The 22,346-nt window shown below is 32.7% G+C and overlaps 1 protein-coding gene across 3 annotated transcripts in view; it reads right to left on the bottom strand.

Moving 5' to 3' along the window:
- Positions 1 to 21,054, bottom strand: part of LOC141456326 (tubulointerstitial nephritis antigen-like) — a 46,439-nt gene extending 25,385 nt beyond the window's left edge. The window contains exons 1-5 of one of the 3 annotated variants that reach the window (XM_074132230.1): positions 20,901 to 21,054; positions 14,242 to 14,373; positions 12,502 to 12,683; positions 2,122 to 2,222; positions 962 to 1,224 (exon numbers count right to left, since the gene is read on the bottom strand). In XM_074132230.1, coding sequence (XP_073988331.1) covers positions 962 to 1,000 — 39 coding nt within the window. In that variant the 5' untranslated portion in view covers positions 1,001 to 1,224; positions 2,122 to 2,222; positions 12,502 to 12,683; positions 14,242 to 14,373; positions 20,901 to 21,054. Of the gene's footprint in view, positions 1 to 961; positions 1,225 to 2,121; positions 2,223 to 6,892; positions 6,910 to 12,501; positions 12,684 to 14,241; positions 14,374 to 20,900 lie in introns of those variants that run through there. The other 2 variants (XM_074132228.1, XM_074132229.1) reach the window with 2 other exon arrangements.
- Positions 21,055 to 22,346: the final 1,292 nt, after the last annotated feature.

Genomic DNA, 22,346 nt, shown 5'->3' with positions numbered 1-22,346 from the left:
TTCCCTTACAAAACAGCAAATGATGACTCACAAATTTAAGATCATCTAAACAAATTTACAGAAAAATACTAGAAAAAATGAGCGTACTTCATTTTTTCCTGTTATTCATCATATTTACATTCTTGATTTACTGATAAATTCATAAAAAAAGGATATGATTCAAATTTTTCAACATAAATCTTTTTTATTTCATAGTTATTATTCAGTTAGAAAATATTTCTTGGGTGGTGAAATAATTTTTTAGAACATCGTTAAATTTTACTCATCTTTATTCTCTCTTTCACTTCTTTAGCACACACCCTCATGCTCACTCTTTATCATTTTCCTTTAAATAAAAGAGCAAGGCTTCTCTGAATAACAAGGCGTTTTCAATTAAAGTAGATCAGTATTTTATTGTCCTGTTTGCAGCTTTGAAATTCCATGAAAGTCTACTTTAATGAAATTTCTAGAATAATTAATGGTGCTTTTGATTGAAGCACAAGCGTTTGAGCGCAAGAAACACTCTAATCAAAAAATGTATTTTCAAATTCAGTGCCCTATTTTTATTTTTAAAAAACTTTCACTGGTAGGTCAAAGGGAACAACTAATACCAAATCCAAATAACTCGAAACACAAATTCAAATTAAAAATTTTAGCTGAAAAATTTGATAGATACAAATATGATACAAAAAAAAAAGTACAAAACAATGGGAAAGGGTTGTGGAATATACCTCCTTAAAATGATTTTTTCCCGAAAATAAATAAAAGTAATAGACCTAGTTATCTATGTACGCAGAAACTGTTTCGAGAAGTTTTAAGGTAAAAGAAATAGTAAAAAGAACACTATCTCAAACATTAAATTTTCTCCCCGAAGTTCAAATGAAGGAAACAGTTGGGAGTAGCTGTAGGGTGTCTGTAGCGTATGTTTTTTTCCTCCTAAAAACAATCTGTAATTATTTTAAAAATGTCAAAGCATTCTTACTTTCTCGAATATTACTATTATTCCATTTCTATAAGGCATTATTCCATTTCCTTCTGGTCTTAGAGCTCAACCCATTTCCTTCACAGAACCATCCCTCCATTCCAGTTCGGCTACTTTCTCCCTAATGTTCCAGCAGTATCCAATCCATCACTTTCTTGGATCTCTTCTTAGTGCTCATCCATCCTCTGCACGTACCATCTTCACTGTTCTCTACCTCGCTTTGATGAGCCGTTCACTTTAAACCCCTTCTATTTCTTTATTTCCTAAATTAAACATGTTTATTTGTATAAAATACACAAATTATGTCTCGGGAAACGGTTTTTTAGGATGCAATAAACATGAAAACAATTCACTTCGAACTTTTCCTTTACTTTTTTACGAAGCGACATGAAATATGAAAAAAAAAAAATTTAGCAAAAAGCAAAATTTTTAGTATTAAATTTTGTTAGTCGGTCGACCTCGGGTATCAGCCTTAAATTAGATTAACAACAAAGTTTGTATCTTTTTATAATCTTTCCCAACTTTTTGGTATAAATTGTCTGCATTCTTCGAAGATATTTTTTCAACATCAAAAAGATATGAATATGTCGTCGTGTGTATTGTCTTTGAGTTTGTCAATGATTTTTTTTTGGTTCTTGATAAAAACGGCATTAAAATTAGTGTTTGGTGAAGCCCCCAAAAAGAAGTTCTCTACGGAGACAAGATTTTTCATCATACGCATGAAAAACATTCGGAAATAGGTGAAGCGTTGTCGCTGCGTTAAGTTTTCCCTCAATGTTTCCAAAATTAAGTTACCTGCAGAAAGTATTTAGAAAGCGAGTATATTAAATTCTAATGTAGCAACTTTTTCAAATTTTGACTGTTCGTGATGTTAACTTTTGGTCTGCCTTATTGAGAACTTCGTTGCAGGATCTCACTGTTAGATGCGTTCGACATAGACGGAGGTACCATACGGAACTTAAGATCCTTGAAAAATCGCTATTTCACTACGTCAGAAAGCAATAAAGCTGGCAAGCTTTTCAAATAATACCTGCTATTTAAAGAACGACTCAACATAATATTAGCAAGGTACATACTAAAATACACATTACAAACATCATAATATTCTTAGTGACTAGAGTAAAGAGTTATTTTAATAACAAGAGATAACAATAGATTACCTTTTTTTCTCTCATTGTTGTCTTCCTCTTGTTTTTAAATTTCTCGTGTGTGAGTAGTATCGTTAAATTTTTTCCCACAAGATACATTTAGAACTTTGTTTCTGAAAAGAAAAAGAAACAAGTATGAGTAGATCGTTGAAAGATGATGCACTCTATGTACAACTTTTAAATGGGCTTAACTTTTAAAGGTTTTATTAACGAAAGTGTGAACATTAAGATTCAATTCCTAAATGAATGAATAACAAACGAATAGGCAATACTAGGATTTAGTTACGAAAGTAACAGAAATGTGGAATACCAGTAAAGATATTTCAATTGAACAATTAATGTTTTCTAAGCGGATTCGAAATGAAAATCACTTCAGTTTCGTTCATAACTTCATTAAGATGCACTATCAGCGTCATACCATCGTGACAGATTTTCCTAAATTAGATCCACATCAGCAAGGTAAAATTAAAACAAGAATACTGGAAATCAAAATTACTCTGAAAAACGAAATTCCCTACCGATATTGGTGGCTCAAATTTATTATTATTTATAAACAGTACCGTTAATCGTATCTTTTTAGGTGTAAAAAATAAAGATGAGAAAGATTAGAAAAATCAAGACGAATAATGAGACTGGGTTTCCAACGGAGCAGGTAAATTTCTTTCTTTCATCCTATATCCTTGCTGATCAGCCATAGAGCTCGTATTAGAGCAACTTTCTAACGTCTCTACTGGGCCCACAATGTATAACGCCCACAAACAGGCGCTCTACGGTGGTCTATTGTTTGTAGATAACTGCCGAAGTAGCGAGCCCCATTTTACTATTTTAAATATCTCTTCTTTTTTTTCTTTTTTTTGAATTGTGCCAATAATACACTAAATAAAGTTACTAATCCGTATATTTGATTGTTCTAATTTTGTGTTCTTGTTAACTACTTTTATTAAGAGATCCGAAAAAAGAGGAGAAAACAGTTTAGGCTCTGCAGTTCGCATGAGATGGAATTAAGTGCGCTACAGGCTGCCAATCCACTCCCGACTATTCTGTGGGGAAAAATAATAATAATAAAACAAACAAAATTTAAAATAAAACTTTTTTCAAGCTGAGCATTATTATATTGGAATTATTGATAAAATGCCACAATTAAGTGAAAAAAAAGAATTAGTTATGGGGTCACAAACCTAGACTGGCATCAGTAAGATTTTTTTTACTAGGATTCTTATCATAGTGATACGTAACACTCAAAAAATGACACGCAAAATTGTGAATGAGTATTATTGGTTACCTAAAGTATTATTGGTATTATTAATTGAGTATTATTGGTTACATAAAGTCACCTACACAAATCCGTAACATTAATAATTGAGTTGATAGCGCTTTGAGAGGGGGCTAGTACTTACTTCAAAATTGCTTATTTTATATTTATATATATCACACTTATTTAATACTTAAATGGCCGCATTGGATGTGTACTAAAAAAAAAATATATAGGTCAAGAAACAGGTAAATCGGTCCTTTCCAGCGGATCAAAATCGCTAACACTATAGACAAGTATTGGAAGTGAATAACGATCTTAAATATCCGTCCGGTAACATTAATTTCTCCAGCTTCTGTGAGTGAGAATATTGCGTTCAAGTAAATTAGCTCCAAAAAAATACTGGTTTGATCATAATTTGGTAGATGGACGTTAAGCCTCGCCTGAAAGAAATAGCGGATTACTTTACTTGAAGGAGAACCTTTTTGTGTAGGATAAAGCTACTCTGTTGGGAGTTCCTACTTGATAACAAATGGAAATGCTTAACTTTGTAGAAGCACTTCAACGGACCTATTTCTCTAAGAAAGATTTTATCCTTCCTTGTGTAAGGTGACTGACTGACTGACTCTTCATCCACATTATATTATGCTTGTCGTAAGAGACGACTAAAAGACTAACATTTGCTCTACATTAGTGGGCTTAGGACATCTTAAATGACTAAGATGGATAAGATCCGTTAGAAACAGAGCACAAGTTCAATAAAACGACAGAAATACAGCTATGCAGAGCCTTCAGCGCCTTCACTGAAGCACATAATTAAATGTTAAACCGAAAATACAATGTTTTAAAAAGGCTGTTTTCTTTTAAAACATGTTTCCAGAAAAATTATTTTAAGGGAATTTTGGATCTGTTTCTTTTTAATTCGATTAAAGATAGGAATATTTGAACATTCAAGTTGGTAATGTGGCCACAATCTTAAAAAATTGGCCGGAAGGTTGCAAGGACAATCCCCAATTCTTCCTGTATTAACTAGGTGAGCACTTTTCGTGCAGATGGTTGAACTATACGAAAAGTAAATTGCTATCTAGCAAGTAGATGTACTTTAGATGAGTTAGTTAAGAGTTGTAGAAAGTTGTGAGTTGGTGAGTACGGTGTCAGTGAGTTCAAATAATGAAAAGTAATCATGCTCTCTGAACCATAGATGTTCACAATAGCTTTGGATCTATTTCATCAAGAATTCATTACATCTTTTCCTTTCAATGTTACTGATCTTACAACTGTCGAATAAATGAAACTTCTTTCTAAACTTCAATCGTTTATAAGTTCAAGGTTAAAACCCCTGAAGTAAACTAAAATGAGTAAATACCCAAAATAAGCTAACCAAAAATAAATAAATAAAATAGAAGGAATACTTGAATTGAATACTTCAGCGAATCATTGATACTGTAATTCACACATAAGTATTTCCTTTATTTGTACGTTCTTATAAAACACATATTTTATACTTATATAAATCCATAAAGATAAGATAAGGGAAATATGTTAAAAACGAACATAGCGAGGTTACAGCACACTACCTCCACATTTCTTGCTATTCACTTAATTTATCTAAATGTATGAGCGTTCATTCAGTTTTATATTTAAATTTAGTGATGAGTAACTGTGGGGATTGTATTCAGCTGGGTTACTAAGTGATGTGTCAAGAGCTAATCAAGCTAAAACGTTCCGCCCTATTATATTAATTTGCAATTAAATTTTCATTAATATTTGTTGAGAGTTTTTTTAAAATTAACAATCAAAATTAAAGATTTGGCAATTTTGCCTCTGCAATTACTATTTTGTTCCTTTCAATAGTAATTATGGTAAACGGTTAATTTGTTCAAATATTTGATTTTTAATCAATTAAATGAAATAGTTATAGTTGGGTCTGTTGGAGATCCTAAAGAAAATTGATGGCTAAAATAAGATCTTTCTATACTGGGGATACAAAGGACGGCAGACTTGTCCCTTTGGATGTCGATTACACTTTTATAGCAAAATGGCTATAATGCAATCATTAAAGAACGGGTGTCCATCAGGTCACTGGAGTATCGGGTGAAAAATTTATTCCTCAATACTTTGCCCGTAATCCCCTCACTAGACTTCAGATAAATAAAATGAACAGGATGAGGTACTATTACTCGGTACCACACTGGACCCCTGTGGGTCCAGGATGGCATTAGCCGATTAGTCAACCCCTATAAAAACAAATTTAATATTCGAGCAATCTAAATTTGGGATGATGAAGAAGGTGGTCTCTTGGTACCCACCGTAGAGCGAGATCCTGTGCTCAGACTCAGTAGCAAAGACCTGAAGGTTGTTCCGAAAGAACTCCCATCTCCAACGGCCCTTGCAGCTTTTGGGCTGGAAAGGAAAGTAACTTTTGGCAAGCATACGACTTAAAAATCCATCTCACTAGTCTCTTTTACTGGTCAAGTTATACCATCTGGCAGCCTTAACAGTAACTGTTGCAGGAGTTGAGCCACATGATGCCGAATGCATAATCCTTAGGCCAGCTTTTAAGTTTCGATAGGCTCGGAAAGCATCTGTGTCACTTTGTTCTGATAGAGAACTCTTCAATTGCCTATCCTTTCCAAAGGGGATAGTTGATTAATTTTCAGTTCTTGAACAAATTGACTCAGGAAAAAGTGCTTTTATATCTGTATGACTTGATTTGATTTTTGCTTTTCGCTAAGTTGCGGAGATTTTTGACTCTTGTGAGGAGATATTATTGCACTTGTAAAGAGGGGCAATTTTACCTACTAGAACTATATAAGGATGTACAATAAATCTATTTAGTTTCATTACCTTGAGGGCCAGAACTCTTTTGGTTAAGCTAAGAAAAAGATATATATAAACCGTTAGAAGCCTGATGAGAATTTGTAAGTTACAGTTAAAGAAGTTGAGAGTATTATCTTAAACTGTTTGATTGAGAGAGCTCATGCCCACAATGTGAGAGCAGAAAACATCACTCTGGTAAAAAGCGTTCTAGGCGTCAACAAAAGATATAGATAGAAATCTTCAACTACCCAATTCTTTTACATGTGAATGGTTCCTATTTGATCGCTGTTTATTAGAAAAAAATCTAATTATACAGGGATGAGAGGGAACGAAGAGCAGGGCAATGTAAGATTTATAAAAAGCAGGCTACGTACTCGTGTAATAATTTTTTAATGGACCACATCCAAGATGCATTCGTAAAGGTGTAATAGTACAAAGATAAAAGAAGAAAAAATAGTGTCAGCCTGCCAAATAGAAAATAACTGTTACGAAATCTTTTATTGACATGTACCAAATAAATAGAAATTAACTGATATAATTTGCTTATTTAAATGCAACACAATCAGGAGGAGAAAATTACTAATTTTATTATCTATTCTCATTTGGTTGCAACTTCCTGCTAATGCAAATAACCAGCTGCTTAAAAGCAAATGAATCAATGTGAACTTTTATTGTCCACTACAAAATTAAAGATTTAATCATAATACTTACATGATTACTAAATAGCTGTGACTTTGCTGTTTGAGAGAGATAAATAAAAAAGAATCATTTAATTAACATTCCACTAGGGAATATGTTCAAGATAGATTGTATCATATCTTCTTTAGTTTATAGCTCCAATCACAACGTCCGTGACAACGGACTGACTATCTTCTTTTCATTGAAGTTTCTCTTAAAACAAAAATCTGTAAAGAGAAATTTTGTCGCCACTATCTTCTTGAGTATCTTAAGACAATATTTCTTGACAATTTCTTAAATAGTAATTCTTACTTTGAACTTGCTTTAACTTCCATTAAATAAGTGAAAAAAAACAAACTAAAGAATCTTAAATTTTTTCAAGCCAAATATAATAATAAGTTGGCTTTAAAATATGCGCTATTATAATGGAAGCATGGCGTTGAATCTCTCTCAGAAACCTTTTAAGAAAACCTTGTTCACTGTCAAAACTTCCAACATGTTTTTGTATACTACTCGGAAAAAGTGATAAAATCAATTTTCCATTAAATTTTATACTTTGCTTAGGTGTCCCTGGGATGCGACCTTTAAATCTTTCTCGCTAACACCTTCGAGTACTCAAAGAGGATGAAATATAAAATTATAAGACGGAAATTTTCCCTTGTATATGTTTTTTTTTTATCCGGTACTTCATTTTCTGAAATAAAACAAAGAAAAAATCTAGCACCTCAGGCTCTATACGAATACTTAAGGTAAGAGGAGAATTAAGCAATTGACAATATGGTTGCAATCAGTTTGTAAACAGTAAAAGTTTGAAAGCAAACAGTAAAAAGTGGAATATAAATCTGCACAGTAGATTAACAAGAAAATCCTACTTTTAACTGAAATAATTTAACTACACTGTTTTTATTTTATTTAAGATTTGTTGATTAACATATTATGTATCATCTCCTAAATTTCTAGTACGCTGATGAGCAATGTAAAGTACAAGGAGAAAACATTTCAGGAGAAGCACTTAGAGAAGGCTTCGTGCCGAGAATAAGCTTGATCATCATTTAAGTTAAATTTCCAAAATAAAAAATTACTTTATTTATAACTGTTATTTATGGATTTTTTTTAGAAACTAAATTATATTTGTTGAATAATTTTTTCCTTGCTAAAAAACACACACCCAAAATAAAATTGTAAGTTTGTTTCTCCTTCACTAAAATGGAAGCGAAGATATGTTAATATTTCCTTTTATGATACATAAAACTGACCACAACAATCCAGATAAAAAAAAAAAAAAAAAAAAAAGAAGAAGAGATAAAGTATGAAAATAGGGCTAAATTTAATTTAGATCTAACTAAGTTGTTTATCTTACATAGTTGACCTAATTTCAAGGAGCATAAATCTATTTCGGTGGAATACTAATATTCTATCCTTTATTTCTCTATTCCTTTATTTAATTGTACAAATGCAGTAAGATAAAATGTCATGATTGCGCTTAAAATATAATGTTCGCACGGCCTGATATAGTGATAACCGTGTATGAATTATTTGAAAAATAATTCTACTTTTAAAATTACTTCTTTTACTTGTACGCAGTTTTCGATCAAAATTACTTCTCCCTTACGAGAATCTCTCCTATTACGTTTTAAACGCACTAAAAAAAAAAAAGAAGAGTAATAAACTATGACTACAGCAAAGATACTGAAGGATAGGTAACTCAAAGCATTCCCTAACGATTTTGAGGTTAAGTTTCACATTTTGCCGAGCCGAGTAACATGAATGATTAAAGAATCAAGAAAAGGATATAGGAAAGGAAGGTGGGCCAACGTTGTATTACCACCGAGTGTGTGTCCTATGCTGACAAGAGAGGCTTTCAAAGCCCTTATTGCTCATCCCCGAGTTTCAGAGTCTTCGCTCTTGCAAGACTCCGCAGTGGTAGATGACTTGGAGCAGTGGACTTCATTACTAAGGTGCCCTATCGCAAACCCAAGAAACCTCTTATTAGAACCCCTCAATATTTAAACCTACATTTAAAACTACTTTTCGTGCATAATTCTTATTTACATAACCTGGCTAAGGGCTACTTTTTAAATTCACAATTAAAATAATATACTAAAATGTAACTTGAACTACTTTTACAAAATTACATACTATTTGCTAGGCTTCCAACAAACTTTCAAAAACACGTGTATTGTACAAACTTAAAATATTCTTATGTGTATTCAAAATATTTTTGATCCACACCTAAAGATTATGTCAGCCGGTGTATAGAGGAGGGCTTGGCGGAATCTCTGATGTGACCTGCCCCAGGGTCATCATGCATCATATTACTTACACAAACACATGTATACATGCACTATAATCTGAACCATGTCACATATACATACAAGTACACGTGTAAGTCTGTAGATCTACATATACATATAAACATTATACATTAATACAGTACTAATACATACTAAAGCAGACGAATCTATCAGCTGCAAATAATCGTGGTGCCAAACAACTCTTCTTGGTCATACTACAGGAAGTCCATGGATCATTATGACAAATGAAATGTTCCGTCCGTCTAATTATTTGTCCAACCGCTGAATAAAATTGTTAATGGGTCTCCGAACTTGTGTTCTGTTTTTAGAACATGACCCCCTACTGTATTACTTCTTCATTTTTAGTTTCAATTTGCCAATCTGATCTATGGATTAACCACTGTTTTTCTTTATCACTCGTTACAGTTATTATTATGATCGTCCCTTACGGAAGATTGTAATAATTCTCTCTCACAATGAGTGTGTGGGTGAGAGAGAATCACTCAGTACATATAAAAAACGTTTGCTCACTGCAAGCTCAAACTGAAACATCATTATTGACAAAAATCTGTTATCCAGTAGTTTTCTTTAAGCTTCATACTTACAACTACATTCTTCAAGTTCTACTATATTTATTTGAAATCTTCATAGAAAATTTAGATTTACTAGGACTAGCAATGTTACTTTGCGCTTAAAAAGTGCGTCTTCAGAAAACGGTACTGTTGCATCAAAGAACATTGATATAAGGGCGTCATCAGAGGTAGGTGAAGAAGGCAGCTGCACTCTTCATCCCCCCCCCCCCAGTTATGTAGAAAATATAATGAATATGAAGAGTACGGGGAAAAAAACTAGCGCAATAAAAATCTACTTGTCATTCATTGCTAGATATTGAAAGAAGTAATAAATAAGAGCTGGGCTGCTGGAATTAACGATTAAATTCATATCTGCAAATACACTCATGTGACAATTTTGCACTGAACTACATATGAAACATAATGCACTACTAAAAATAAATTTATAGAGTTGAAACTGTCACACTTCATTGACAAAATTAAATGATTTCAATTAGGAAAAAATATATAAAACTATCAATCTTCTCTAGTTGAGAATGTAGAGCAATAAACTTCCGCTATACCAAAAGTTACAAGCAGTTAATACTTCTAAACGGGAAGAATTACCAGTGTGCATGTAGCAAGTATCTTCTTCTGAGAAATCGCGTATCAATTAGACCGAGATTTCAGAATTGGAGTATGAGGAAGGCATCCAGCACGGTCGTCTTGGAAGTAGAATTTTTAAGAGACGCAAAGATCCTTACAACCAAAAAATGAATTTTGGCAGAGATAAACGGCCCGTCAGATGATATTGGGCTGCTGATTAGGATGCTCGTATATGCTAACTGTTCATCATCGTAAAGTCGTTTGATGCCATGCCGAAGGCTACCATCCGGACGACTTCTTGAGGAAGCTATCCTCTACTGTTTGGAATAAAACAGTGGTTAACCATTATCTTTTTCAATTGGGGCCATATTATCTTTCATGTCTGTATCGTTTTTGTCGACGGAAATGATCGACGAATTGGAGAAGGTTCTTGGGTTAAAGGTTTGCCACTCAAAAGGGCAACAGCCAAGTATTATGAGAAAGGGGGCTATAGGTATTGGGCTTAGATCACTTCCAATCTTTATCTTACGCTCATTGGAACGTTGTCAAGATCTTAAAACCAATTTTGTTTCTCTGTTGATCATGCTGATGATTCCTACCAAAAAGACAATGTTTGACTTCGCATTAAGAATTCAACACAACTGTCTGGAACAAGAACGGATCGAAATTTTGTTAGTTTGTACTAACAAAAAAATGTAAAATATATTTTGAATCGACGATTAAAATCTGTTCTTCACAAAGCGAAGACTTAGAGCGGCTCTCATATTCGTCGTATGCAGCAAGCCTGGGGATGAGCAACTTTCTTTAAATTTATTTTCTTCAACCGATCTTCTCTAAACTTGGAAATTTTGTCCCGAATTTAGTTCTTATTAATATTATACAGGTGGCATGATAGTAGCTAACAGATATGCCACTTTTGAAGAAAGTCTAAACACTTTTTCTCTCAGAAATGTCCTGAATCGATTTTGCTTCAAAAACGTCTCAAATAAAAGTTATACAACTTCATTTGTGCAACTTCTGTACCAAGTTTCAAGAAACGCATGGAATGTGTTTTCAAGAAAACCCAAAAATTGATAGTGTAAAGTTTTTTTAGGTTGACCGATTTTATCTAAAATCTTCTCTGTTATCCCCTGTTGGCATCTAATTTAAATACCAAAATGGCATATTTTGCGAATTTTCGTTTTTTAGTTACATATACACAAACAAACACACACACTACAATGAGAACCATTTTTAAAAACCACTATTTCAGACTAAGGGAACTCAAAATGTAGTATTCCAATAGAAGCTGAAAATCGAAAATTTGCAATGATTACAATACTTTCTCTTAGTAGAGAACCTTGAAAATAAAAAATGCCCCAACGATGGTTTACAAAACTAATCGTAAATTATTATGAAGGAGTAAAGAATAAAATTAGGGCAATGCATTGAAAGCAGCAGGCTATTAGAAATAGATAAATAGAGATGTCCGCAATGTTTTAACAAATAAGACCTTCAACTTGTAAGTAACCATAATAATAATTAACTAATTTATTACTTAAATAAAAACATGATTTATACCTCCATAAATATACATTCCATAATTTTATTTCAGTCCTTACAAATAACCACTATATTTATGTATAATACCATTTTATATTTACAGCAGGAAATCGCCAGAATGAACGCATCGTCCGGTTTCTTTATTTTTACTAGATTGTTTTGCTGTCAAATTGTTCGCAAGTATAATACTTATCTTATTTAACTAATACTTATCTAAGTAAACACCACTCAAAAGAAGGGAGTAAAAAGTGAATTTATTACCGCTAGTCAGAGCACTTGCCATGAAACTAAAATCAGAAACGGCAATTCATAAAAGTAGCCTAGTTTTCTGACGTAACAGAAATGACTCGCTTGACTGAGTAATCAACGCACAGCCGAAACTGATGAACTTAAGTAATATTTACTTATTTTGTGAGGTCGAGGCTCGTTAAAAAAGTATTTTTGAAATTCGACTGCTGACAGCGTGTAGTTTAAGATAACATATTACGCTTTAACCTGAAATACGGTTTGAAGAGTCTACATACTTACATTCGATTGTTTGATTTAACTCCGTAAAGGAATAAAAGGGGTGAACTGTTATAAAAGGTTAAAAATTATATAAGTAATTATTACAAAAATAAAATACCTAAAAGAAACTGGCTATGCTTACCTTAGTTTCTTGGTCGTTCCAAGATCTGAAGATAATAGTGCATCGGTTACGAAGCCATAACTTACAGCGAGGTGACTGGTATGAATTGAAGTTACGTCAATATGAACTGTCGTGAGGATTTGGAATTTCTCGAGTTTAGCAATTACTTGGCTGATAATGACCAGTTTCTTCACTTCTCCTCACTGCACATTAAAGGAAATGTGTGTTCCAGTCATATTGTTAAAGTTAAATTAAAATTAATTTTTCCATGTAAACTCAAATTAAACAATCATACGACTTTTGCTGTTATTCACAAGATTTTAACTACTAATTTTCTTCAAATTTCTAATATTCAAAACATATTAAAGTGCAGCACACATTATACTGTTATTAAAACCTCAAATGTAACCTTACAGAAAAACCTATTCCCAAATCCTCCCTAAGAACTGCCAACAACAATGTTTGCTTACAATGCTTATATAAAGAACAGATGGTACGTTACATCAAAATAGCATTTCAGTAGGCTCTATCAGATTTTTTCGAAAAATTGATTCTGTAAAATTGTACTTCTGCTTGACCGCTTTTGACAAAAACCTTATTGGGCGTCCTGTGTTGGTAATATCAAAATTGAATTTTCTGAGATATTTCATGTTTGAGTAACAGTGTTCACTCACACAAGGAGAGAGGTAATGGGAGAGAGAGAATTTGTAAAAACCACTTAGAGGCCCTCAAAACGGTTATTCACGTAAAAACTCAAAATTAATAATCTGCATTTTTATTTTCTACTTTCTCTTCTTCATGTTATTAATACTGTCGTGCAAAAATATGTATAGTTAGCTGGGGTCAACATAATCTTAATCTTGGGAGATTAATTATATTTTTAAAGGTTCTTATGTTTGCATAGATGTGAAAGCACCTCAAAAACGAAAAATTTCCCCAGGAATTTATATTTCGTTTGCGATCCTTCATGGAAACTACAATAACTTACCGATGAAAAAATAAAACAACTAGTTAACCATTTTTTTTATTAAAACTCTCCGGTATTACTTATTTTGTTCTGTAAGATTTTCTCTAAAATTGGCACATTGTTATATAATATATAACATATTATGTTATCGACAAAGTTTGAAAAAAAGGCATTCTATAAAATTCATATTTCACCCATCTTCTAGGCATGCCAGATGAGAAACCGGCATAGTATGAAATTCATCTCCGATTCGTTTCGAGTATCACTTGGCAAGGCACGTTAATTTTATAAGTGCACCTCAGGTTTAGAATTTGTTAGTTGTGCTTTCCGGTTTGTTCGGGAGATACAAAATACGCAATTTTTGCTTAAATTTGTTCAATAAAAAATTAGTTTTTAACCGTGCAACATGAAAATGGAAGAGCAAGCTGTAGTGTTGCACGTCATTCATATAGTAGCCTTAACAGAACTTTGTCTAAATAGCATTTGTCATTCTATAGAATGCCGGCTTTTAATACAATGCCGGTAACATATACATAATATCTTGAAATATTTCCGACCACTGCAGATTAGTGGAGTTCTGGCAGAAGGGTGACTGTTAGAGTTAAAGTGTATTCCTTGTGCAGTGTTGAGGATTAATTTCTGGAAGATGGAATTGTTTTTTTGAAAACTTTCTCGAAAACCTATCGAATTGAACTGTTTAAAGTAGAACTAAATGCTCCAATAGCATCTTATCTCTTCTGCTTAAAACTCTCGATTCTTGATTGCTTTCGATAAAAAAAAATATATTCAATTACCGTTAATGTTATCGCTCCTTGCTGTGAAACTCCTTTCTATTCCTTCAATAGATCACTTTTACCAATAGCTGCAGTTCTCCAAAAAAAAGATCAGTTTCATCTTCTTTCCAAATTTCATCATTAGAAAAATTCCTAAAAGAAGAAAAAAAAACAGTTCACAATCGATGTAGAATTTTAGTTATTATTTAGATTAATAAAAAAAAATAAGAATTTAAGTTGTTGACGACAAAGTGCTGCGATTAATTTTGGTTTATAAGGAAACATCATTCTATGTTTAGTTTATTTTTTATCTTTACGATTATGTCTAGCTTTCTCTTTTCCAGAAAAAGACAGGAAATTCTCTCAAAACGGTGTCAAAAAGTTAAAATTTGTTTTTTCAGTAATAACCCTCAATCAACGAAAATTGGACACAACTAGAAAAAATTAAGACTGAACAATCACATATTTTAAGATCGAACTTTACAGGGAACATTAAACTCATCTCTCCCTCAGAATTACCTTAAAATAGATTTTCTTAGGGAAATGTTTCAAACCAAAGTTAGATTTACATGAAGTAACGAGTAGACAAAGTTTAAAGAAAATCGTTGAAATCATTTTATTACTAAAACAAAAGAGCTCATGATACCTCGAAAATTAGGCGTATTTCAGGTAAAACTAAACGGAAAAACTACACACGCTCTAATACTTTCTCTAATAGAGGAGATAAGGAATGAAAAAAAGTAAATCTGTCTGTCGGTAAAAAAATTGATGCTAACGCTTGCGTAAGTGCTCCCAGATATTTTAAACCACTTTAATAATAAGAATGATTGACTTCAAGTAAACTCATTAATCAAATAATTAAAGAAAAAATCCACTTAAAGAATTAATTTAAAGAGAAATAATAATGCTGAATGAATGTGCTGCGAGTAGACATGATGTAACATTTAGTTAGCAATTCACCAAGAGTCATCAAATAAAAAAATAATAAAATTTTCCATAAAGTGGCATTAGTAATGTTGATATTAGAAAATAAAAAATAAAAGGAAACTGAATTTAAAAAAAAAAAGAAAGCCCATAGACGGAGGAAGCAAGGTTAAACTGTTTTAAAGCTTCTATTAAGTTATGCAAAATAGCTAATTTGTATAATGCGTCAACCAAGCTTAACCACCACAAGGCTGTTCTGGCGTAGGCCACACTTTTTGCATGGACTATGATGGTCTACAACTAGACAACACCCTCTGACAAGGCTGCAAAATGAAAGCACCACCTGTGTTTACAATAAAGCCATCATAGTATACATTACAGAGATGTGTGCAAACTGCTGTACTAAATTCTTGTACATAAATTAGGTAAAATAAAAAAGAAGGCTATTTTTGCTAGATCCTTGAAATAGCCACCTCCTCTTCTACACAAAGTCTGAGTAAACACGTGCATTGAATTATGAATAAAGAAAATCAGTTTTTTTTAGACGACACTAGTTTTATAACCTGCTCTATTCTAATTAAGTCTAATCATTTTTTGTAGTCTTTGGAAAACATACATATATTCCATTCCTTCTCTCGGTTATTAGACAAGTATGAACCATTTAGAGAAGTAAGGATGCAGATTTTATCTATTCTACTTCAAATGCTCGAGATAGTGGGCAAGTACGTGTATTTTGTCTTGTGGAATGAAACTTGTAGAACACAGTATTGAGCAACGAGGGATCGGTCCCTTAGACTGAGAATGTGAAGCTATTATATAAATCTCAACCCCCTAACCTATTGTTCGAAGATAATTTAATTCGAAAGGCTCCTATCACTCCTATAAATGTACAGAAACAACATCTAAACTACTTGGACAGACGTCAAATAGTCAGAATCAAATTGAAATAGAGGGTATCTTATATAATCTAATATTAGAACTCCTCTTCACTTATCCAGTATACACCGGAGAACACCATGTAGACAAGAACATTCAGTTTTACAAAATTCAGATTAAGTCGGCATGAAATTTACAAGAAATTTAAGGAAAACTGAAAAATCACTTCAGTAAAGTCGGTCCGACTTCGATTAATGGATTTCGGCCTAAACCTTAGAAAGAGACGCGTTGAAGAGTATCAAAGGAGAATCCTAAGTTTGAGCTTCATCAATTTTTAGTTTATAAAAAATTTAATTCCCTCAAAGCATTCAAATCATGCGCTTAGAACATTTTTTTATTTTGGGTGGCCGACCTGAACACTTTTATTTCTATAGAAAGCAATCGAACTCTGCACGATTACATAATTTTCTCTCAAGGGAGAAGGTAAAGAAAATCAGGAACGACATATTCATAGTGCAACTTATACCTAACTAAGTTTATGTCGGATTCTCCACATAACATTAGCAGATCAAATTTCTAAATTTCACATTTTAGAATTCAGAGCTAGCCTAAAACGTATTTCCATTCAAACTGTATGTGGATAAAGAGGTTGGAAATAAAACTTGATATAATTTCCGAACTAAATAATGTTTACACTCTAATAAGGTGAGCCATCAAAATGGAATTTTAAATGGAGTCAGTAAACTGAAATACATACACTGGGCCAAAAAAGTCTGTGAACACTAACCTAAATTTTATTACTTTTATTATTATCTTATTAGAAACTTCTTTTATTTTCAAATGAAATATACTATTCGATAGAGAGAAACCAGAGTTTTTCATTTTATATTCAATCTTTTATTTTTGTTCAGCAGGAATATCACAATTAAATGTTTAATAAAACAACACCCCAAACGAATGCAAAAAAAGTCTGTGAACACTTTGCAGAAATAAATCATTGTTACACATTGTACGTGAATTATAAATTTTAAAAACTTGTAGGACCTCCTATGTTCCTAATCACTTCCAACAAACGAGCTTTCATCGATCCTAATAATTTTGTGGTCGTCAATGTTGGAATTTTATCCCACTCTTCTAAAATAGCGTTTTTTAGTTGTTCACGGTTTCTTATTCCTCTTTTATTTATTTCGCGGCTGATTTCATCCCACAAATGTTCTATTGGGTTAAGGTCTGGCATTTGTGGAGGGGTGTTTAGGCGCCAGAGTGTATTATTTAAAAGCCATTCCCGAGTTTTTGGTGCGGTATGTTTCGGGTCATTGTCTTGTTGGAAGACAAACGTTCCCTCCAACCCTAATTTTTTTGAATTTTCTTTTAAATTGCGTCTTAATATATCCACATACACATATTGGTCCATCATACCATTAATTAGATCTAACTTGCCCACTCCTTTAGCACTCATGCACCCCACACCAGAATGTTGCCTCCCCCATGCTTAAAAGTAGGCTTCATATTTTTCATTTTCATAGCTTCATTTCTTTTTTGCCACACTTTTTGTCGTCAATCAGACCCACATACATTGAATTTCGACTCATCTGAAAAGATTACGGTTTCCCAGAAACTAGAAGGCTTAGAAACATATTCTTTCGCGAAATCCAATCGGCGGTTACTATTTATTTTATTGATTAAAGGTTTTTTCCTCGGGACTCGACCGCAATAATCGTATTCATGTAATTTATTTCTAATTGTATGTGGTGTTACGCTTACACATAACCACTTGATAATTCTTGACTGATTTTTTGAGCGCTTGTCCTGGGTTCTTCTCGAACAGACTTCAGAATTTGCAGTTTATGAAAGGAATTAAGTTTTGGTGGCCGTCCACTGCGTGGCCTACTAATCACATTTCCGTACTTTTTAATTATATTATGCACCGTTGAAGGGTTTTTTTGAACTATCTTCCCTATTTCTCGAATACTTTTTCTTTCATTTCGCAACGTCACAATAAGTTCTCGAATTGGTCTGGGAACTTCCATATTAGTGGTTAAATGTGTACTAATTAGATTATTTATTCACAAAACTGACTGTAGTGGTTGAAACTTTATTCAATCGTTTTTCTGTTTGTTATCTTAATGTTTTTACATATTTATACAGCTGTTCACAGACTTTTTTTGCATTCGTTTGGGGTGTTGTTTTGTTAAACATTTAATTGTGATATTCCTGCTGAACAAAAATAAAAGATTGAATATAAAATGAAAAACTCTGGTTTCTCTCTATCGAATAGTATATTTCATTTGAAAATAAAAGAAGTTTCTAATAAGATAATAATAAAAGTAATAAAATTTAGGTTAGTGTTCACAGACTTTTTTGGCCCAGTGTATATCGCGACTTATTAAGTGAATGCTATGTGTTACTGTATTATTTGATCAAAGAGATGATAAACCTCATTGGATGACAACACGACGTCTAATGGCAATCAAGCGAAACGTGTATGCTGTGAACTATAAATGGATGTATACATTAGGAATAATACTAATAAATAACACATGATCACATTTATCTGTTTCACTACCAGCTGATTGCAATAATTTCCAAAGTGGGGAAAAGAATTACAGTTGTTTTAAACATAAGTTGTACATGTATATACTGACCCGTCATCTTCACGCCACACATATAACTTGCACAACATTCAAATTTTCTAAACTGAATTTTTGTGGAAATATTCAATGCTATTACGAAAAAAGAAAAAAAAGAAGATTTTTAGAAAATGTTCTCTCCATAAAATTTACTAAGCGGGCGATATAAAGTGTTTAATGTAGGATTCAGGCTATCGGTCTACTATATATTATCTAATAAAAGCTTTTCCTGGCTCTGACATGCAAACCTTTCAATAAATTTGGTTTAAGGTTCTCAGCTTGCTGATGAAGTATATAATTAGATGAAAATCTCAAGCTGCGGAATGAGGACTCTTTTTACCCTTAGATGCAGCGTAAAAACCTCGAACTAGTAGTCGAGCCGAAGTTTTAGATAATTATATGCAAGGTACCGTCCATGGGGCGCCTAAGGTTTGGGAGAACCCAATGAAATCCTAATGGCTATACGAAGAAATACAAATACAAATACGGTCCATGGAACTTTTTGGCTGGAGGGATAAAGTATTAATTCTGGTAAGAGTTCAAGGCTAATGCAGACACCCTCGCACTGCCGGGTCTGTGTGTGCCTTTGCCTACCCAATCAAAAGAAAGGCCTGCTACTTACAGCTATACAAACTACGGTAAGTGAAAGTTGTAAGGATGCGTGTCACATCACACTAATATAAATAAATATTCGTAAGATACTTCATAATAATTCTTAAAAGTGAATATTTTTAGGCTAGTGCTGAGTGAGCGGAAACGTGACTTCTATGTAAATAAAAATGGAACAAAAAACAAAATTACCAACCAAGTTTCTTCCGGTCAAATCGTTAAGGGTCAATATGTTTTAAAGCAATGGGCGTTGGGTTTAACACAAAAACTTAAAACAGTTTCTACTAAATTGTTGAACCAGCATATTAAGAAAGGATTTTTCCTCTAATGATCAGCATCCGCTGATAACAGACAAAAATCCGCTGTCAGTGAAAACTTTTGGTGAGAAACTTGGGTACGGGATGTTTGCATCTATAGTTCATGACGTGCATGTATTTATAATTGAAATTTAACTTCACCTTTTAAGTCAATGTCTAAAACTTGTTATTTGAGATACGTGTAAGTAAATTTAACTAGATAAATTATTTATAATAGAATAGAACATATAAAACAATATTTTAATCGAATTTTCCTGGGAAGTTGTTCCAAATATAAGTTGAAGACAACCATGCGTTCATAATTTAAAGTAATCGTTGAAACCATTTTTGAGAAAATGATAGAAAAAATGTTAATAATCCGCTAAATAAAGAGGTACTTCTACTAATATAAATTTAAAGTTACAGCTTACTTTGAGTATTAGTTTTTGAGATATTTGACGCAAATTACCTAAAAACAGGTTATATACGTAATGTCATTTCGGTTTCCCATTTCCGAGGATAAACAGAATAGCTGAGCTTCACAATCAAGTAGCCGCCCTTATTATATTCCAATTCGAGTCTAGTGAAAGTGGCAATTCTGGGATTTAAAGGATCTGAAGTAACTCTGACTTACAGTTAGTTATTTGTGGACGGCTGCATGACTTAGGCTATTAATTCCAGAAGAAGTGGACCTCAGAAAGGGGCATCTCATTATGAAAGCTCGTTAACCCTTGCATAAACACTAAGGCTTTCAGAGGAGGGTATACAACAAATTAAGAATTTGTTATAATCACAAATAAAGCAAAGCTAATTGCGCAGCATTGTTACTTCTACCTACACATTTCTTTATTTCTATAAGTACGTAAATACAAAGGCAAAACCAAGACCTACTTTGCAGAAGTAGGTCGCAATGAATTGGTTATACAAGGATTTCTTTATTTGTCAGTGGAAAATTCTATTATCACGCAAAGTTTATTAAAACAAGTCTACATAAGCAAGTGGATTCTTTAAACCCTCCATACCAGACTTTTTTAAAAACTCCTTCAACCCTTCGTACTAGTATTATAAACAAAAAAATGCTTTGAATATTTACACAAAGAATTAGAATATAAAATTACGATTTATGAATTTACCACATTAATTTTATAATTCTGATTTGAGTGAATACCGGGTTAATGTTTAGCTGTTTATTCTGAATGTCACAAAAGTATGGTAGTCGATAAAATCGCTTAAAAAGAAGATATGACATCAATATTCTTGTAAACATATATAATTGCAGTGCATACAGGCAATAATTTGACCTAATCAACGAAAATAAAAAGTAAAAGCTATCAATGATACTAACTCGTAAAACGTCTACACAGCGATGAATGTAAGGATGCTTTTGAAATTGTGCTTTAAATTAAATTCTAAAACGTGCTGTAAGCATTATGCCTGACCGGTATACACTATACAGTTACAACTTCTTCCTTGATTAACCTGTACTTCCTATAGCTAGAAGTTCTAAATTCAGAGAACTTCATCACGATTAATCGATAACTATGCTTTTGGTGCTTAACAAAAATATTAAGGTGTAACAAGAAATTATTTTAAATCACTATCTGATAATACTTAAGGTTTAAAATTTTACGTGTTTTATTATAACTGGAATCCAGAAATATATTTTAAAACATTTAAGTACATATAGTAAATAACTATCCCATAAACAGCTGATTTCTTGAAAAGCCTAATGAACATCAACAGTTAGGAATACGTTGTTTATTTACATGGGTGGTGCACATAGTGATGTTGCAACCCTATTAACATTCAAACTTTTAAATTGACCGAGTTATATGGAGACCTTCAAACTATCGTAACGCAAATTACTAAAGAAAGACAGGCCCAACTAACAAAACTAGGAATTATAATGTAATTAAAAAAGACAAAAAAAACTGCAATAGCGAATTCCTACTATACAATAGTGTGTCATTGGGTGTTCTTTAAAAATAGAACTAACTCTCTCCGTTAACGCACAGCTACAAACACAAACCAATTGATAATGCATGCCAACAAGATTACGTCAAACCTTTTAAACTCGGACACACATTCTAAGATTTGTAGCATAGCAAAGTTTTAACCTGTACAGTATGAGCAAACTTTTTTTTGTGTACATTTAAGTATGTTTCATGTAATAACACCAATAAAGAAAATTTCTTTTTAAACTTCAAAAACCCTATTAAAAACCTCTCTTAACAGATAACAAGCCTAGACTCAACAACAATAATCTTCGAATAACATAAACATAAAAGTAAATTATTGTTTAGCGGCGCCATTGGTTTTACGTTTACATAAATAACTCAGTTTTAAACAAGCCTACAAGCTGACCTTCCACCAAGAACTCAAGTAGTTTCTCCAACCAAATAACTTGAGCCAAACCACTTTTCATTGATGTAAAGGGCGGACACAATGATTGAAGAGCGATAAACTAGGCCTTGCTAGAGAAAATTATTTTCAAAAACCAAAATTTAATGAAAATCTGATATCTTACATTCCTGAATACCTAAGCCAAAAATTTCTCGGCTGGCCGAAAACAATCAATAGAGCATAGTGCGTACTAGCAACATTCTTATCTTTCTAAACTCATCCTAAACAAAAACTTGAATCTTAACTTGCACATCATAAATGGTGTAAATTATCTTAACGACTTACATTAAAAAGGACTAGTAACTCGTCCATGAATTTGGCCTAACAATATTTTCACTTAACACTGGGAGCAAACTTTGATCTCTACCCCCTCATAATATCTCCCATG

Source organism: Rhodnius prolixus, unplaced genomic scaffold (assembly GCF_049639745.1).
Source record: "Rhodnius prolixus isolate KJV_2025 unplaced genomic scaffold, Rpr scaffold_4, whole genome shotgun sequence".
NCBI classification, from domain to species: domain Eukaryota; kingdom Metazoa; phylum Arthropoda; class Insecta; order Hemiptera; family Reduviidae; genus Rhodnius; species Rhodnius prolixus.
Note: the sequence above shows the minus strand (reverse complement) of the source record. Positions and strands in the feature narration are given on the sequence as shown.